The sequence below is a fragment of the Spermophilus citellus genome (genome assembly GCF_964194105.1).
Source record: "Spermophilus citellus genome assembly, chromosome: 5".
Classification (NCBI taxonomy): domain Eukaryota; kingdom Metazoa; phylum Chordata; class Mammalia; order Rodentia; family Sciuridae; genus Spermophilus; species Spermophilus citellus.
Genome location: NC_138186.1, coordinates 123,542,987 through 123,558,524, shown reverse-complemented (window position 1 = coordinate 123,558,524; position 15,538 = coordinate 123,542,987). Strand labels below are relative to the sequence as shown.

The window sequence follows — 15,538 nt, the reverse complement described above, 5'->3', positions numbered from 1 at the left end:
AACTTATATCTCTTACTATGGGCTTCTCTATTTATCCATGTGATGCAGTATAAATTCTCCCTCACCACAATCTGAAGGCTGAATTCTCCAAGGTTTTTCCTAGGAAATGCAGGATGTCAGTATCAAAATAGCTCTCCATCTGCCTGTATTGAAAACAATCTTTTGATGCATCAGCCTAGCTCTTCTGTCCCCACTATTCAAAATTTCATGTTTCCTAGATGTCAACTTATAGAGGGAAACCTCTAGCAGCTTAGTAGGGCCTTAATTTTATCTTTCATTTGGTAGCCAAGAAGCCAATCATGAAGGCATCACCCAGGTGAGTCTAACGTTAATCATTTTCTGTTATTACTCTGAAAAAGACTAAACTCTGAATTCCTCCTATTGATCAGGTAACTTGGATTGTTTGTAAAGAACTCAATGTTATTTCTTGACATACAATTTAAACAAATCCATATTTGCAGCTTTTTAGCAAATTCAGTTTCTTGGCATGCACAGAATTCTAAAAAATATAAATAACAAATCTATACTGGTTCTAAATCTACACCTTATGAGATTGTCTCAACCATATAACCTTCAAGGAAAGATTCTGAGGAAGAGCTAATAGAAATGTTTGGCTGGTCTGAATTTTGTAGGGATTCTGACCATGGAAATACACAGGGAAGCATTCCTCTTCTGAGCACACTCAGAGAGGGTAACTGGCACTCTGTTTCCCACCCTTAGAATGCCCTGCAATTTCTCCTAGGAACTAGTAAGATAATGAATACATGTGCTATGTCTAGCTGCTGTGGCAATGCCCCTAAAGTCCTATCAGCCTAGACCTTGATCTCAGGCACACAGCTCCTGGGACAAACACAATATTTCACTGACCCTAAACTTGTCCACATAACAGTAACTTTATACAATAGACTTTCTTGAGAGCTACACAAAACTCCTAAAATTGCACATTAAATTCAGTATGTAACTGACGGATAAGCTGCATAATGTTGCTAATTCTGTAACCTGCCTAGTAATACAATGACCAATACATACTAATGATGCCAGTGACCTGAAGTAACCTATGGATCTAAATAAAGCTAGCAGCTTGGCCATTTTGCCATCTTTCCTCCTTCTGCATCTTGTCTCTGTGTCTCCCTTATTATTTTCCTTACAAAACTTTAATGATATTTGTCTTTACATTGTTTGCTTTCTGTTTTTGTTATAGTTTTTTATTAAAAGATTCATATGATTTTTTATTTTAAAATCTCCTACTGTAAACTATGATAACTTCATGAAGTAATGTAATTATGAGGGCAGCATTTCTGAGGTAAAAACCAATTTAAAAAATCAAAGCATTTTCATTTTTCACTTTCAACAGCATCTCAGATCCCTAATTCAGAAGTTTCCTTCAGAGAAGGAAATAAAAGCAGAGAAGGAAATAAAATAGAAATAAAAGCATATCGATTGAAGAATGTCTTATTTCTACAACAATCAAAAATAAAGCAATAAAAATATAAAACACTTAGAATTTCTTGATAAAAAGTATGAATTCTCTGACCAAATTATCCCTTCTCCAATCTTTCCAGTTCAGCTAGCTGGACAAGTTTAAATAATTTGGTTGACTTCTCTGAGTTAATTCCTCTTCTCTATGTTGAGGATCATGATGTCTGTACCTCATGGACCTTTAAGAAGAGTTGTCTCACTTTTCAGCATTTCTGCTGCCTCATCTTTAAAATACTGATGCTAGCAATACAGCAATGTTGGCTTTTTGTGACGTTTTAAATCATTCATATATGTGCTGTGGTTAGTGTCATTAGTATGTTCATACACATCAGACATTGCAATAGTGCTAGGCATATATCGACCACTCAATAACTATTATTCACTTCTAAAATAACTTGAAATTTTATGTTTGCACTTGTAGGTGAAAAAATATGGACAACACAGAGGAATACTTACTTGAATTTAAAGGCTACAATTTTGAAAGGTCTTTAGTTAAAATTCATATAGTAGAAAGTGCGGATGATTTTGAAATTAGAGATGATGATGTCTTCATAATCACCTATCCAAAATCTGGTAAGTGTAAAGAGTGGCCTCATGATAGTAGATTTTTAACTAAGTTTGGTATATGTGTGTGTGTGTGTGTGTGTGTGTGTGTGTGTCTGTGTGTCTGTGTCTGTGTGTGTGTAAATGTGCTGTTTTTCAGATATCCACAGCAGCCTGACCTACATTTATATATGCATAAAGGATCAGAAAAAAGTTAGATGAATCTCAAATCTATACTACCAAAGCTCATTTGCAATGGATACATTGTCAATTCTGTTAAAAAAAAAAAAAATATATATATATATATATATATATATATATATATATATATATATATATATATATATATAAACTAAATGCTGAGTCATGAGCAGGTACTGGGTAAATGCTGACCTGTTGGCTTGGTCTGTTGAACAGACCTGAGACAGTCCAAACTCCTCTTTTCTCTAATTTGTAAGTGCTTCCTGAGTTGGAAGATTTATCTTCCATAATTATTCATGTTCCAAGATGTTTCATTTTCTTGAGAAGTATTCCATGACAGCTGAGTTCCACTGAAGATTCACAAAAATGGTTTCAACCAGTAAGTTCTACTAGAAAATAAAATAAGAATGATTTTGAGATTTGTGAAGATCATCATTACAAAGAAGTGGTAAAACACAATCCTGTTGGGCTAAACATGTACTAATGAGCCTTGTGTAATAGTGACTTCTACTTCAGCAGGGCAGGATGATTGGCTTGGTTTGAGTTTTACAGTTGCCCAGGCAGACTAAGGGATAAAGCTGTAGTTATTAAGATTCTACATACAATGTTTTGCTTATTTATAGTGTGGTTTCTTCAGAACACCACAAAGAAGTTGGTCATACATGGTTAGGCCATTCAAGTAAAAAAAAATGTTATATATATATATATATATATAATATAAAATTATTTTATATATTTATATATATATAAAACTTTTTTATATATGTATCTTTGCTCATGTCAGGTTCTGCTATTTCCTGACATCCTTGGATGCTTAAATAGTTTACACAACCTTAAGTGGTAAATAGAAAAGGGGGAGAAAGTGAAATCGCTTATAATTTTGTTAATTTGTCTATAATTCTAAAGGGTAAAGTTCTAAGAAAGGAATCTCAGGAAGGAGAAAGAGATGCCCACAAAATATAGTAAAAAGAGACTCTGTAACCAATAACATATTTTAAGAAAATATAGAAGAAATAAGCTCCAAGACTCCAAACAGAAAGAAATGACACAGAGAAGGAAATGCTAATTTCCCTCATGTGATCAGTACAGGGTGTATGCATGTGTGGAAATATCACACTCTATCCCATCAAAATGTAGAATTATTATTATAAGTTAAGGAAAAAGTTAAAAATACTAAAAAGGACCTAACATGGAGCAGGAAACAGAGAAGGAGAGGCAGAATTAATCCAAATCATCACTATCATGGAATCAGAACAAACACAACTCTTCAAGTGATAAAGGAATTTAGAGTCTATGATTTTATCTTTATTAACTTTAATGTTTCATAGAGAAAAAAATGAAAATCAGGCAAAGTTGTTAGCATACTTAGAGTGTGTAAAAGAAAAGAAAGCTCAAATGATTTTATGGTGAATGACACTATTGTTGACTTAATTTTTAATGACTAATCGAGTTTGAAAACAAGATGATTTATTTTTTCAGGTACCATCTGGACTCAGCAGATACTAAGCTTGATTTGTTTTGAGGGGCATCGTAACAGAACTGAAGATATCAACACAATGGATAGAGCTCCTTTCTTTGAATACAATATTCACAATTTGGACTTTATCAAAATGCCATCCCCTCGCCTCTTCGCTTCCCACCTCCCATATTATTTAGTTCCAAAAGGTCTGAAGAACAAAAAAGCTAAAGTATGTCATACAGCTTAATCGTTTTTTTTTTTTTTTTTTTTTTTTTTGCACAAACAAAATAACCTGCTTTAAGTAGATTCCCCAACCTCACTAAACCACAGTTTTCCAAATGTTACAAACATTGTATGTTTAGGACATTGCCTTCCACAATAAAAGTATATGAAAGTCCTAAAAACTATGCCTGTAATAAGCAACTGTGGATATAATTTGCAATGTAATTCTATAGCATATAACAAAAATTCTTTCACATTGGCCATAAATGCCATTCTTTTTTGTAGTTTCATAGAAATTTATTGTATGGCTTTGCAATAATTAATGTGTATTTGATGAATAGGTAAGTTGCAGCCAATGGATGTATTGTGCTGTAATAAACATTCACATAAAGACTTGCACTTTAATTCTCATGCCGTGTTTCAATTAATGTGAAGTTTTCAAATTGAAATGTCTAATATTTTAAGTGTTGACAGGGATTACCTGCCTGCTTTTTATAATATATGAATCAGACTTCATCAAATAACCATGTAGGAATGCCTCTGTCCTCACATGCTTACTAATAATGGGAATTATCAAATTTGCCTAATATGCTAAGTAAGAAAGTAATCTCTCTTTGAGGGAATTTAACTCTTTCAATTTTAATAAGATTATCTTTTTATTTTTTATTGGTCTTGAAATATTCTTATTCCAGGTTGTCTTATTTACTGTTCTGTGGGAAATTTATTTGTGGCAAAATCTTTCCCTTTATAAAGGAAAGACTTTTTTAATAAATTGTTGAAAACTTTTAACCTTATGTAACCCAACTGTTAATACTTCTTTCATGACTTCTGGTTCTGATGCTGTACTAAGAAAACACAACACTAACAACAAAGATTATGTAAATGCCCTCTAGCTTTTTTCTAACTAACAGTATTATTTTTAACCTTTTTGTTGGTGGGGTGGGAGGTGTGGGGTGGTAAGGAGGGATTGAACTCAGTGTCACTCAACCACTAGGCCACATCCCCAGCCCTATTTTGTATTTTATTTAGAAACATGATCTTACTAAATAATTTAGCACCTCTCTTTTCCTGAGCCTGGCTCTGAACTCATGATCCTCATGTCTTCCCCTCCAGAGTAGCTGGGATTACTGGCGTGGGACACGGAGCCTGGCTATTTTTAACCTTCTTATGATTATAAATTAAATCTGATACTGCTTATGAGACATGAACATTGCCTTATACTTGTCTAAGGAATTTGCTGATTGGCCCAAAACAATATATTAAAACATTCACTTGAGTACCTCTACTGTTTTGAAGTCTATATATTGGTATGCTAAATTTTCGTAGTTGGACACGAATTTATTTTACTTATTTATTTTTATGTGGTGCTGAGTATAGAACTCAGGGCCTCACACATGCGAGGTGAGTGCTCTAATGCTGAGCCACAGCTCTAGCCCTAGATAAGTCAAATTTTTCTATCAACTTTTTACAATATAGTTTAGTTCCACAATGATTGTCAAATGTGGGTTTTAATTTAAGAGAGATTTGTTCTGGGAAAACAAACATTGCAATATTCTGACATTCCTCGAGTTTCATTCTATGTATCAGGTCTACTTTAATGCCATCTATATGTACCTTTTATTGTTCTCAGTGTGCTTTTTACCCACTTATAGATATTTAACATTGAAAAAAAGTATAACATTTTATAAGCTTTTAAAGAGAGAGAGGAGAGAGAGAGAATTTTTTAATATTTATATTTCAGTTTTCGATGGACACAACATTTTTATTTTATTTATTTGTATGTGGTGCTGAGGATCAAACCCAGCGCCCCGTGCATGCCAGGCGAGCGTGTTATGGCTTGAGCCACATCCCCAGACCAAGTATAACATTTTAATGATCTTGTCAATTTACTTCAATTTTGTGGTCATTTATTTGCATTCAGGCTGCAATGATAAAAATTTCATATTCTCTTATTTTTAGAGTTTTAGGATATAAGGAGTTTTCTATTTTACTATGTTTCACCCTCTGCGGAACTAGCTTTTTCTTTTTTTTAAGCATAATTCAATGTTTTCTTTTTTGTTAATGTATACTTTCATTTTAATTATTGCCTCATTTTAGTATATATCTTTCTATCTTCTTTAATTAAATGTCCAGTATATCTATTTCCAGTGTTTATTTTTGTCAATATTAACATTTTTAAATGAATACCATTTTTAGTGTAACTATGGGTGTAATTTTGTTAATGTTTAAATGCTTTGTCATTTCAGGTTTACCTTTTTAATTGGTTTCAGCTCTTGCGAGATTTTTTTTAGTTTGAAAGTGTTTGTATAGTTTTCTATCATGGGCGATGGTGTTTACATATTCTAATTTTGGGAATTTATTTAAAAGTTAATTGTCAATTGCATGATCAGTTTTAAAACATGGAATATATTTCATACATGAGAAAGGGAGATAAATTTTCTGTGTTGGGTACTTATACAAATTTTAGAAACTAAATAAAATGAAATTTTAATAATCAATTTTACAAATTTATTTTTCCTTTTTTTTTTTTGTTTTGTTAAAGAAAATTCTCTGTAAGTGTTCTACTATGATTGTGGCTAAATCAAAATACTTACAGATTTACTGGAACTTTTCCGTTGAAATTTTTCTATTATGATCATCAGTGTACAAATGTTCCTTTTCTGTTGGTCTTTGAAAACAAATTATGGGCCATCCCATTAAATCATTTGGCCTGCAATTTTACTTAATTTCATTTTATTCCTTATTCTCTAATTCGCTGGGATTTGCCACATGCTCTTGTTTGTTCTTGATTTGAAATGCCATTTTCACTGCTGCATAACTTTACAACTTTTGAAAGTAGTTTTATCAGATCTGTTCTTTTTCTTCATAGAAAAATCAGAATATTCCAGCATTTGAATATCACTACATGCTGCTCTGAGTGTTCTTGAGAATGCCCTTTGGGCACATAGGCAGGAGTTTCCCTGGAATATACATCCAAGAAGGGATTGCAAAGCCAAAAGTACAATGGTGTACAGTTCTATGGGATGGGGCTATATTTTCTTAAGAAAACAGGTGTATCAATTCTTGCTGAAATTGGTAATGGATATGTTTTGTTTTCCCCCCTAGTAATGATACATGTCAGAATTTTAAATTTTTTCAATGTGTTATTTATGAAGTGGTTTTTCAAGCCATCTTAACTTACATGTCCAATACTCAGTAATGCAAATAAGCCTGTTTTGAAAGATTATTGACCATAATTATTGTATATTCTGTGAAAGGACTTTTTGACCCAACTTTTCATTAATGATATTTTTCATATTAATTTTCTTTATACAGTTTCTCTCCTATATATAAAAGTATTTATTTTAACAATACTTTTTGTAATAGAGAAAAATTGGGGGAACACCTAATTTTCCATGGCTAGTAGAATGGATTAAAATAATTATGATTCATTCCACTAATAAATATGATGCAACTGTTAAACATTTGAAATAATATACTGGAATTGTTAATATTATTTCTAATTCTCCCTGCAGATTCTTTATATCTACAGAAATCCTAAAGATGTTTTGGTTTCCTTTTTTCATTTTTCAAATTGGGTGGCTCGATTAAAGCCTTCTGATACTTTTGAGAATTTTATGGAAATGTTTCTAGATGGACAAGGTAACTATGAATTTATTTATCAAGGAATTTAGGGAAGATATTTCGAGAGATGGAAAAGGGCAATTGTACAATGGATGCTCTTGAGTAGTTACTATGACACATCAACTTAGTCTGCCACCCAGTGGCTTTTCCTTCCTTGCCAGGACCATGTGGGTCTTGTCAAATTTGCAAAGGCATGTTGTTTAGGAAACATTTTGACCAGTCCACAAGAGGCTTACACGTATTCTATCAAACTAGCTACAAATATAATTAAAATAATACATTCCAGAATCACTAGTGATCAGGTGTACTCTCTCCTGGACCTGTGGTAAGCCTTCTAGGGCCATGGTGGAGTTTATCACTCCACTACTGATGAGGATTGACTGTTGCAAGGGACTTGTAGTGAGAAGTATCAGGATCTCACTCATTTAAAGACTACATTCAGGTTCTGTCTCATTGTAAACAGGTAGCTTCACTAACCAGAGATCTTAGAGAATGAGAAGAAAATGGACATGTGTGTTTTCTGGTGGATATAGGAAAGTGGAGGAACTTGCTTTACAGAAATGTGATTTAAACTGAGACCCAGGGGCTTTCTCATTTCTTTATTGCTGCCTTCCTACATCCATAAGGTCGCTTTTCATGGTCACTTCTCTATGAAAACCATGATTGTTCCCCTAAGCAGTAATCATTTCAAAACAGTAAAGGTTGGGCCTTTATTTTTGTTTTTGTGACTATAAGGAGGAAAAGACAGAATACTTTGCTGTTCAATAAGTGCAACATCTTCACCTTGTTACTAATTAATTTTTGTACAGTGATGGGAAGTCGTTGGTTTGATCACGTAAGAGGCTGGTATGAACACAGACATGACTTCAATATTCAGTTCATGAGCTATGAAGATATGAAAAAGGTAAAATAAGAAGTATTTTTAAAATTTCATTTTTAAACCTTTTTTTTCTCCTGGTTTCAGGAAAACTCATTCTCCTAGTCATTTTTATACATATTTTGTAGGCTTTTGGGGGTTAAATAGGGGTTCTAATTTCCTGCTTACCCGTAAATTATTATTGGTTTTCCTCAAGGGTGTCTTCTCACTACACACAGTCACCATGATTATCATGTAACAACTGTAGCAATAAAGACAACCTCAAATATCTAGGATACCAATCTTGTAAATCATTTTTATTAATATTAATTACATATTAATGAGTTTTGGTATCTGATTTCTATATGACCATACAACATGCACTGACCATATCCAATCTCCCTTCTTCCACTCTTACCTCCCCTTCCCCCTGGACCCTTCACAGGCCCTAGTATTCACGATTCTACTTTCAGTCAATATTTGTTGTTGTTTTCATGTGTGCTGCTTGTGCTACTTGTCTTTCTATGGCTTATTTTGGTAACATCATGTCTTCCAGTTCCATGAATTTTGCTGGAGAATTTCATTTTTTATATCTGAATAATAGTTCAGTGTTTGTGTGTGTGTGTGTGAGAGAGAGAGAGAGAGAAAGAGAGAGAGAGAGAGAGAGAGAGAGAGAGAGAGAGAGAAGTTCTTCTTCTGTTTATCTGTTGATAAACACCATGTAGACTGAATCCTTATCTATTGTGAATAGTGGTACAATAAGCACGGGCATGTGAGTTGTCTCTTGTATGGTGCACTGTTTCTTTTTGATATATACCAGGAATGTGACAGTTGGATTATACAGTAGTTCTGTTTTTAGTTTAGTTTTATTTATTTTTTTTGAGGATCCACCATACACCAAACTGTTTTCCATGGTAGTTATACTTAATAAAATTCATCAAGGAACACCAAGGCATTGAGGCATGAAGTCACTCTAAGGATAATTATTGCTGTAGATGAGGGTGAGCCCAGTGAGGCACATTCTTCCTATAAACAGAATCTTAAAATTAGTTCTCATGTGAAGTCATAGAATGCTTATATGCTGGTGAAAGATTCCAAAGTTTTATTGAATTACACAAAGTTGAAGTTCATTGTTCTGTGGACTCTGATTGGTATATTGATTCATTAATACATCATCTATTCAGTTACTTTAAAAATCACTGAATGATTGCTCTGTGCCTGGCACTGCATCATGAGTAATAGACAACTGAATCTTTTATAGACAGAACTCATAATGTATCAGGGAAAACAAGTACTCACCAAGCTAGTATAGGTATTTCAAAAGCAATAAGTGCAAATATTAAGGAAATGTCCAATTCGATGTCAATGTGCATATGTACTGAGGGTATCTAGTATAGTCAAATGTAATGGTCATTTTTTTTTCTTTCCTGAAATAAAGAACATGGGAAATGCAAGCTAATAAATAAGAGCTAAGAAAAAAAAATCATGGGAGAGACTTATAAGATAAGAAAAAGGGAAAGTACAGAAGTCCCTTGAGGACCTAAGGGAAGAACTTGAACAATGTGGGAGAGATGAAAGTTTAATATAGGGGGTTTTATAGGAGCCAGATTTTATAAGATCTGTAGACTATGTTAATGAGAGTGATTTCTTTAATGTTAAAAGTAGTAAGGAGCCTCTTAAGAGTTATTAAGAAGGGTAGCCATAGATTATAATTAATATTTTTGAATATTATTTCTGTTTATGAGTTGAGGAGGAAAAATAGTAAATATAAGGAAACTAGACTAGACAGAGACCAGTGTATTAATCCACTGAACATCAGTGGTGGCTTGGATTGGAGTAGTGTCATTGTGAATAAAGAGAATACAGAGTTTTGAGCACAGTCAAGATATAAAAATAAAAGGGATCATCTTCTCTAACTCCATCCATTTACCGGCAAGTGCCATGATTTTATTCTTTTATAACTGAGTAATATTCCATTGTGGATATATGCCACTTTTTTATCCATTTATCCACTGAAGGGCATCTAGGTTGGCTCCACAGTTTATATATTGTGAATTGTGCTGCTATAAACACTGATGTGGCTGTGCCCCTATATCATGCTGTTTATAAATCCTTTGGGTGTAGACCAAGGGGAGGGATAGCTGGGTTAAATATTGGTTCCATTACCAGTTTTCCAAGGAATCTCTGTACTGCTTTCCATATTGGCTGCACCAAGTTGCAGTCCCACCAGCAGTGTATGAGTGTACCTGTTCCCCACATCCTCACCAACACTTATTGCTTTTTGTCTTCATAATAGCTACCATTCTGACTGGAGCAAGATGAAATCTTAGAGTGGTTTTGATTTGCATTTCTCTAGTTGCTAGTGATGATGAACATTTTTTTCATATATTTGTTGATTGATTGTATATTATCTACTGAGAAGTGTCCAATTCCTTTGCTCATTTATTGATTAGGTTATTTTTTTTTTGCTGTTTAACTCTTTTGAGTTGTTTATATATCCTAAAGATTAGTCCTCTAATCTTTAGGATATATAAAGATGTGTGAAGTCTAAAGATTTGCTCCCAACATGTAGGCTCTGTATTCACCTCACAGATTGATTCTTTTACTGAGAAGAAACTTTTGAGTCCATCTCATTTATTGATTCTTGATTTTAATTCTTGTGCCAAATGAGTCTTATTAAGGAATTTGGGACCTAATACCACATGATGGAGATTAGGGCCTACTTTTTCTTCTATTATTACATATACAGGGCACTTTTTCATATCTCTTGTTGTGTGCATTTGAGATATTACAGCTTTTTCCCTATATTCTTGTAGTACCTGTGTAGATTGTACCTCACCTTGAAGTTGGGCTTCCAGACCCTGCTGGTGTCCCTCAATGTATGCTACTGCAACTAAAGTTGGTAGTGGCAATAGCAGAGGTAACTCCAGATAATAGTTAAGGTGTCCCAAGATGGAAGCAATGTCTTACAGAGATGGGACTGAAAGAGTGGACCTCACACTCCCTTGGAATGCCTGCTCTAAGATGCAGCTGCTTGTCTGTTGTAAAAATGTTAGGGGCTACTGCATGGAGAAGGTATGATAATGACTGCAGTGTCCCAAGATGAAAGTGGGTTAGGCTTAGGGTCCCATGTGGGGGAGGGGGTGAACTTGGACGTACCATGGACATAGATCCTGCCCAAGTCTGTGTGGACAGATCTGGGCTAGGCTTGGACTCCTGCAGTGGTCTGCTGGTTGGAAGAGGTGGTCCTGTGCCAGAGGCTGGACTCCTGTGGGTGCCTCCTGGTGGAGGGGTGGACCCAGGCCTACTATGAGCATGGGCCCCACACAGGCGGGGGTGGGTGGTTCTACGCCAGTGTGGGTGGATCTGGGCCATTGGGCTTGACCTCCTAAGGTAGTCTGCTGGTCAGAAGAGGCAGTCCTCTTTCAGAGGCTAGGCTCTGGCAGGTGTCTGCCCCATGGGTGGAGGTATGGACCTGGGCCTACTGTGAGCCTTGATCCCTTGCGGGCTTCTGTAGGCAGTCTGGGCTGGGTCTCAGCTCCTGCGATAATCTGATGGACAGAAGAGGCAATCCTAGGCTGGAGGATGGGCTGGAGCAGATGCCTGTAGGTGGAGGGGTGGACTTATGCCTACTGTGAGTCTGGGTCCCGCACAGGCTGGTGTGGGTGGATCTGGGATGCTAGGCTTGACCTCCCCCAGTAGACCGCTGGTAGAAAGAGGCGATCTTGCAACAGAGGCTAGGCTTTGGCTGGTGTCTGCTGTGCCAGTGGAGGGGTAGACCTATGTCTACTGTGAGCTTCGTTGGGTCCCACATGGTCGGGTGTGGGTGGTCCCAATTTTAAGTTAGTTTTAATATGTGGCATAGGATCAGGATCAACTTCAAGCTTTTGCATGAAGCCATTCAATTTTCCTATTACCTTTTATTGAGGAAACTATCCTTTTACTATGAAATGTTCTTGGCATTCATGTCAAAATTCATTTGACCATATGTGTGAGAGCTGGTTTCTGTGAACTCTATTCAACTCTATTGATTCACACTTCCAAATTTATGGCATTTTCAGACTGTTTAGATGACCATTATTTTGTAGTAAGTTTGAAATATGGAAGTGTGAAAATGGAGAATCTAGTATTCTTTTTCAAGACTAACTATTCAGGATGCCTTGGAGTTTCATAAGAATATTGTGATAGATTGTTGTTGGTGTTTTTGCAAAAAATATCATTGGGATTGTGATAGAGTGCATTACATCTATCTGTGAATTGTTTTACATTGTATTCTTTCTTTAATTCCAGTCATCAGTATAGGATATTGTTTCATTTATTTGTTTGCTTTTACTTTTCAGTAATGATTTGTAGGTTTCAATAGGCAACACTCTTACCTCCTTGTTCATCCCTTGGAGTTTTAGTCTTTCTTCTTGTAATTATTAGTATAATTGTTTCTTAATTTCCTTTTAGGTTTACTCATTGTTAGTGTATAGAAATTCAACTGATTTTTACAAGTTGGTTTGATTTTTGATTCTACAACTTGATTAAATTTCTTTGTTCTCATGTTCTTTTTGGTGTGTGTGTGTGTGAGTGCTTTTGGGGTGGTTTTCTACATATAAGATAATCTTATGGGCCAACAGGGATCATTCCATTATCTTTATTTTTTATTTCAATACCTTTTTTTATTGCTTAGTGCCTCCAGCTAGTATTTCTAGTATCATAATAAACAGAAGTGGAAAACTGAATTGGACTTACTCCACATCTCAGATGAAAATCTTCCTCTCTCAGTTGAGTTTGTTGTTAGCTGCAGGTATTCCATATAAGACTTTTTTCATATTGAGGTAGTTTCCTTCCATTGCAGATTTATTGAGCATTTCATCATAAAAAGATGTTGGGTTTTTTAAAAATTTGTTTTAATTAGTTACACAATGATCTTGACATAGCATACATTTGAATCAGATGGGATATAATTTCTCATTTTTATGAGTGTACAGGTTGCAGAATTACATTGGTCATGCAGTCACATATATACCCACAGCAATAATAATGTCTATTTTATTCCACCGTCCTTCCATTCCCCTCTTCCCCTCCCCTCCCATTTCTTCTTTCTACCCAATCTGATGTGACCCACTTCTTTTTTTTCCCCCCTCACATCTTCATACCTGTATTCTGTATAATGAAGGGGGTCTCCTTCCCTCTTCCATGCAATTCCCCTTCTCTCTCCCTTTCCCTCCCACCTCTCTTTCCTATCTAGAGGTAATTTTCTTCTCATGCTCTTCCTCCCTACCCCATTTTGAGTCACCTCTCTTATATCAGAAAGACATTAGGCATTTTTTTGGGGGGGGGATTGGCTAACTTCACTTAGCATAATCTGCTCTCATGCCATCCATTTCCCTGCAAATGCCATGATCTTGTCATTTTTTAGTGCTGAGTAATATTCCATTGTGTATAAATGCCACATTTTTTTATCCATTAATCCATTGAAGGGCACATAGGTTGGCTCCACCATCTAGCTATTGTGAACTGTGCTGCTATAAACATTGATGTGGCTGTGTCCCTGTAGTATGTTGTTTTTAGGTCTTTTGAGTATAGTTCAAGAAGAGGAATAGCTGGGTCAAATTGTGGTTCCATTCCCAGTTTTCCAAGGAATCTCCACACTGCTTTCCAAATTGGCTGCACCAATTTGCAGTCCGACCAGCAATTATAAGTGTACATTTTTCCCCACATCCTCACCAGCACTTGTTGTTTGACTTCATAATGGCTGCCATTCTTACTGGAGTGAGATGTATCTTAGAGTAGTTTTAATTTGCATTTCTCTGATTGCTAGCAATGGTGAGCATTTTTTCATGTATTTGTTGATTGATTGTATATCCTCTTCTGAGAAGTGTCTGTTCAGGTCCTTGGCCCACTTGTTGATTGGGTTATTTGGGTTTTTTTGTTGTTGTTTAACTTTTTGAGTTCTTTGTATATCCTAGAGATTAGAGCTCTATCTGATGTGTGAGGGGTAAAAATTTGTTCCCAGGATGTAGGCTCCCTATTCACTTCACATATTATTTCTCTTTCTGAGAAAAAAAACTTTTTAGTTTGAATTCATCCCATTTGTTGATTCTTGGTTTTAATTCTTGTGCTATAGGTGTCTTATCAAGGAACTTGGGGCCTAACCCCATGTGATGAAGATTAGGGCCTACTTTTTCTTCTATTAGATGCAGAGTTTCTGGTTTGATTCCTAAATCCTTGATCCATTTTGAGCAAACTTTTGTGCATGGTGAGAGATAGGGAATCAATTTCATTTTGTTGTATATGGATTTCCAGTTCTCAAAGCACCATTTGTTGAAGATGCTATCCTTTCTCCATTGTATGCTTTTAGCACCTTTGTCTAATATGAGGTAGTTGTAATTTTGTGGGTTGGTCTCTATGTCCTCTATTCTGTACCATTGGTCTACCAGCCTATTTTGGTGCTAGTATCATGCTGTTTTTGTTATTATTGCTCTGTAGTATAGTTTAAAATATGGTATAGCAATACCACCTATTTCACTCTTCCTGCTTAGAATTGCTTTAGCTATTCTGGGTCTCGTATTTTTCCAGATGAATTTCATAATTGCTTTGTCTATTTCTGTGAGGAATGCTGTTGGGATTTTGATCGTAATAGCATTGAATCTGTAGAGTGCTTTTGGTAATATGGCCATTTTAATAATATTAATTCTGCCTATCCATGAGCAAGGTATATCTTTCCATCTTCTGAGGTCTTCTTCTATTTTTCTCTTTAGGGTTCTATAGTTTTCATTGTATAGGTCTTTCAACTCTTTTGTTAAGTTGATAACCAAGTTTTTTTTTTTTTGAGGATATTGTGAATGGGGTAGTTTTCCTCATTTCCATTTCAGAGGATTTGTCACTGATATACAGGAATGACTTTGATTTATGGGTGTTGATTTTATATCCTGCCACCTTGCTGAATTCATTTACTAGTTTTAGAAGTTTCTTGGTAGAAATTTTTGAATCTGCTAGGTATAGTATCATATCATCAGCAAATAGTGCTAGTTTAAGTTCTTCTTTTCCTATATTTATGCCTTTAATTTCTTTCTTCTGTCTTATTGATTGGCTAGTGTTTCAAGAACTATGTTGAATAGTAGTGGTGAGAGAGGGCATCCCTGTCTTGTTCCAGATTTTAGAGG

The 15,538-nt window shown here is 35.2% G+C and overlaps 1 protein-coding gene across 1 annotated transcript in view; it reads left to right on the top strand.

Moving 5' to 3' along the window:
• Positions 1–1,910: 1,910 nt before the first annotated feature.
• The window catches only part of LOC308650297 (amine sulfotransferase-like), a gene marked incomplete at its 5' end in the record, with an annotated part of 29,742 nt that continues 16,114 nt past the window's right edge, over positions 1,911–15,538 (top strand). The window contains 4 exons of the mRNA XM_081296367.1: positions 1,911–2,052; positions 3,703–3,911; positions 7,420–7,546; positions 8,338–8,432. Coding sequence (XP_081152493.1) covers positions 1,911–2,052; positions 3,703–3,911; positions 7,420–7,546; positions 8,338–8,432 — 573 coding nt within the window. The remainder of the gene's footprint in view (positions 2,053–3,702; positions 3,912–7,419; positions 7,547–8,337; positions 8,433–15,538) is intronic.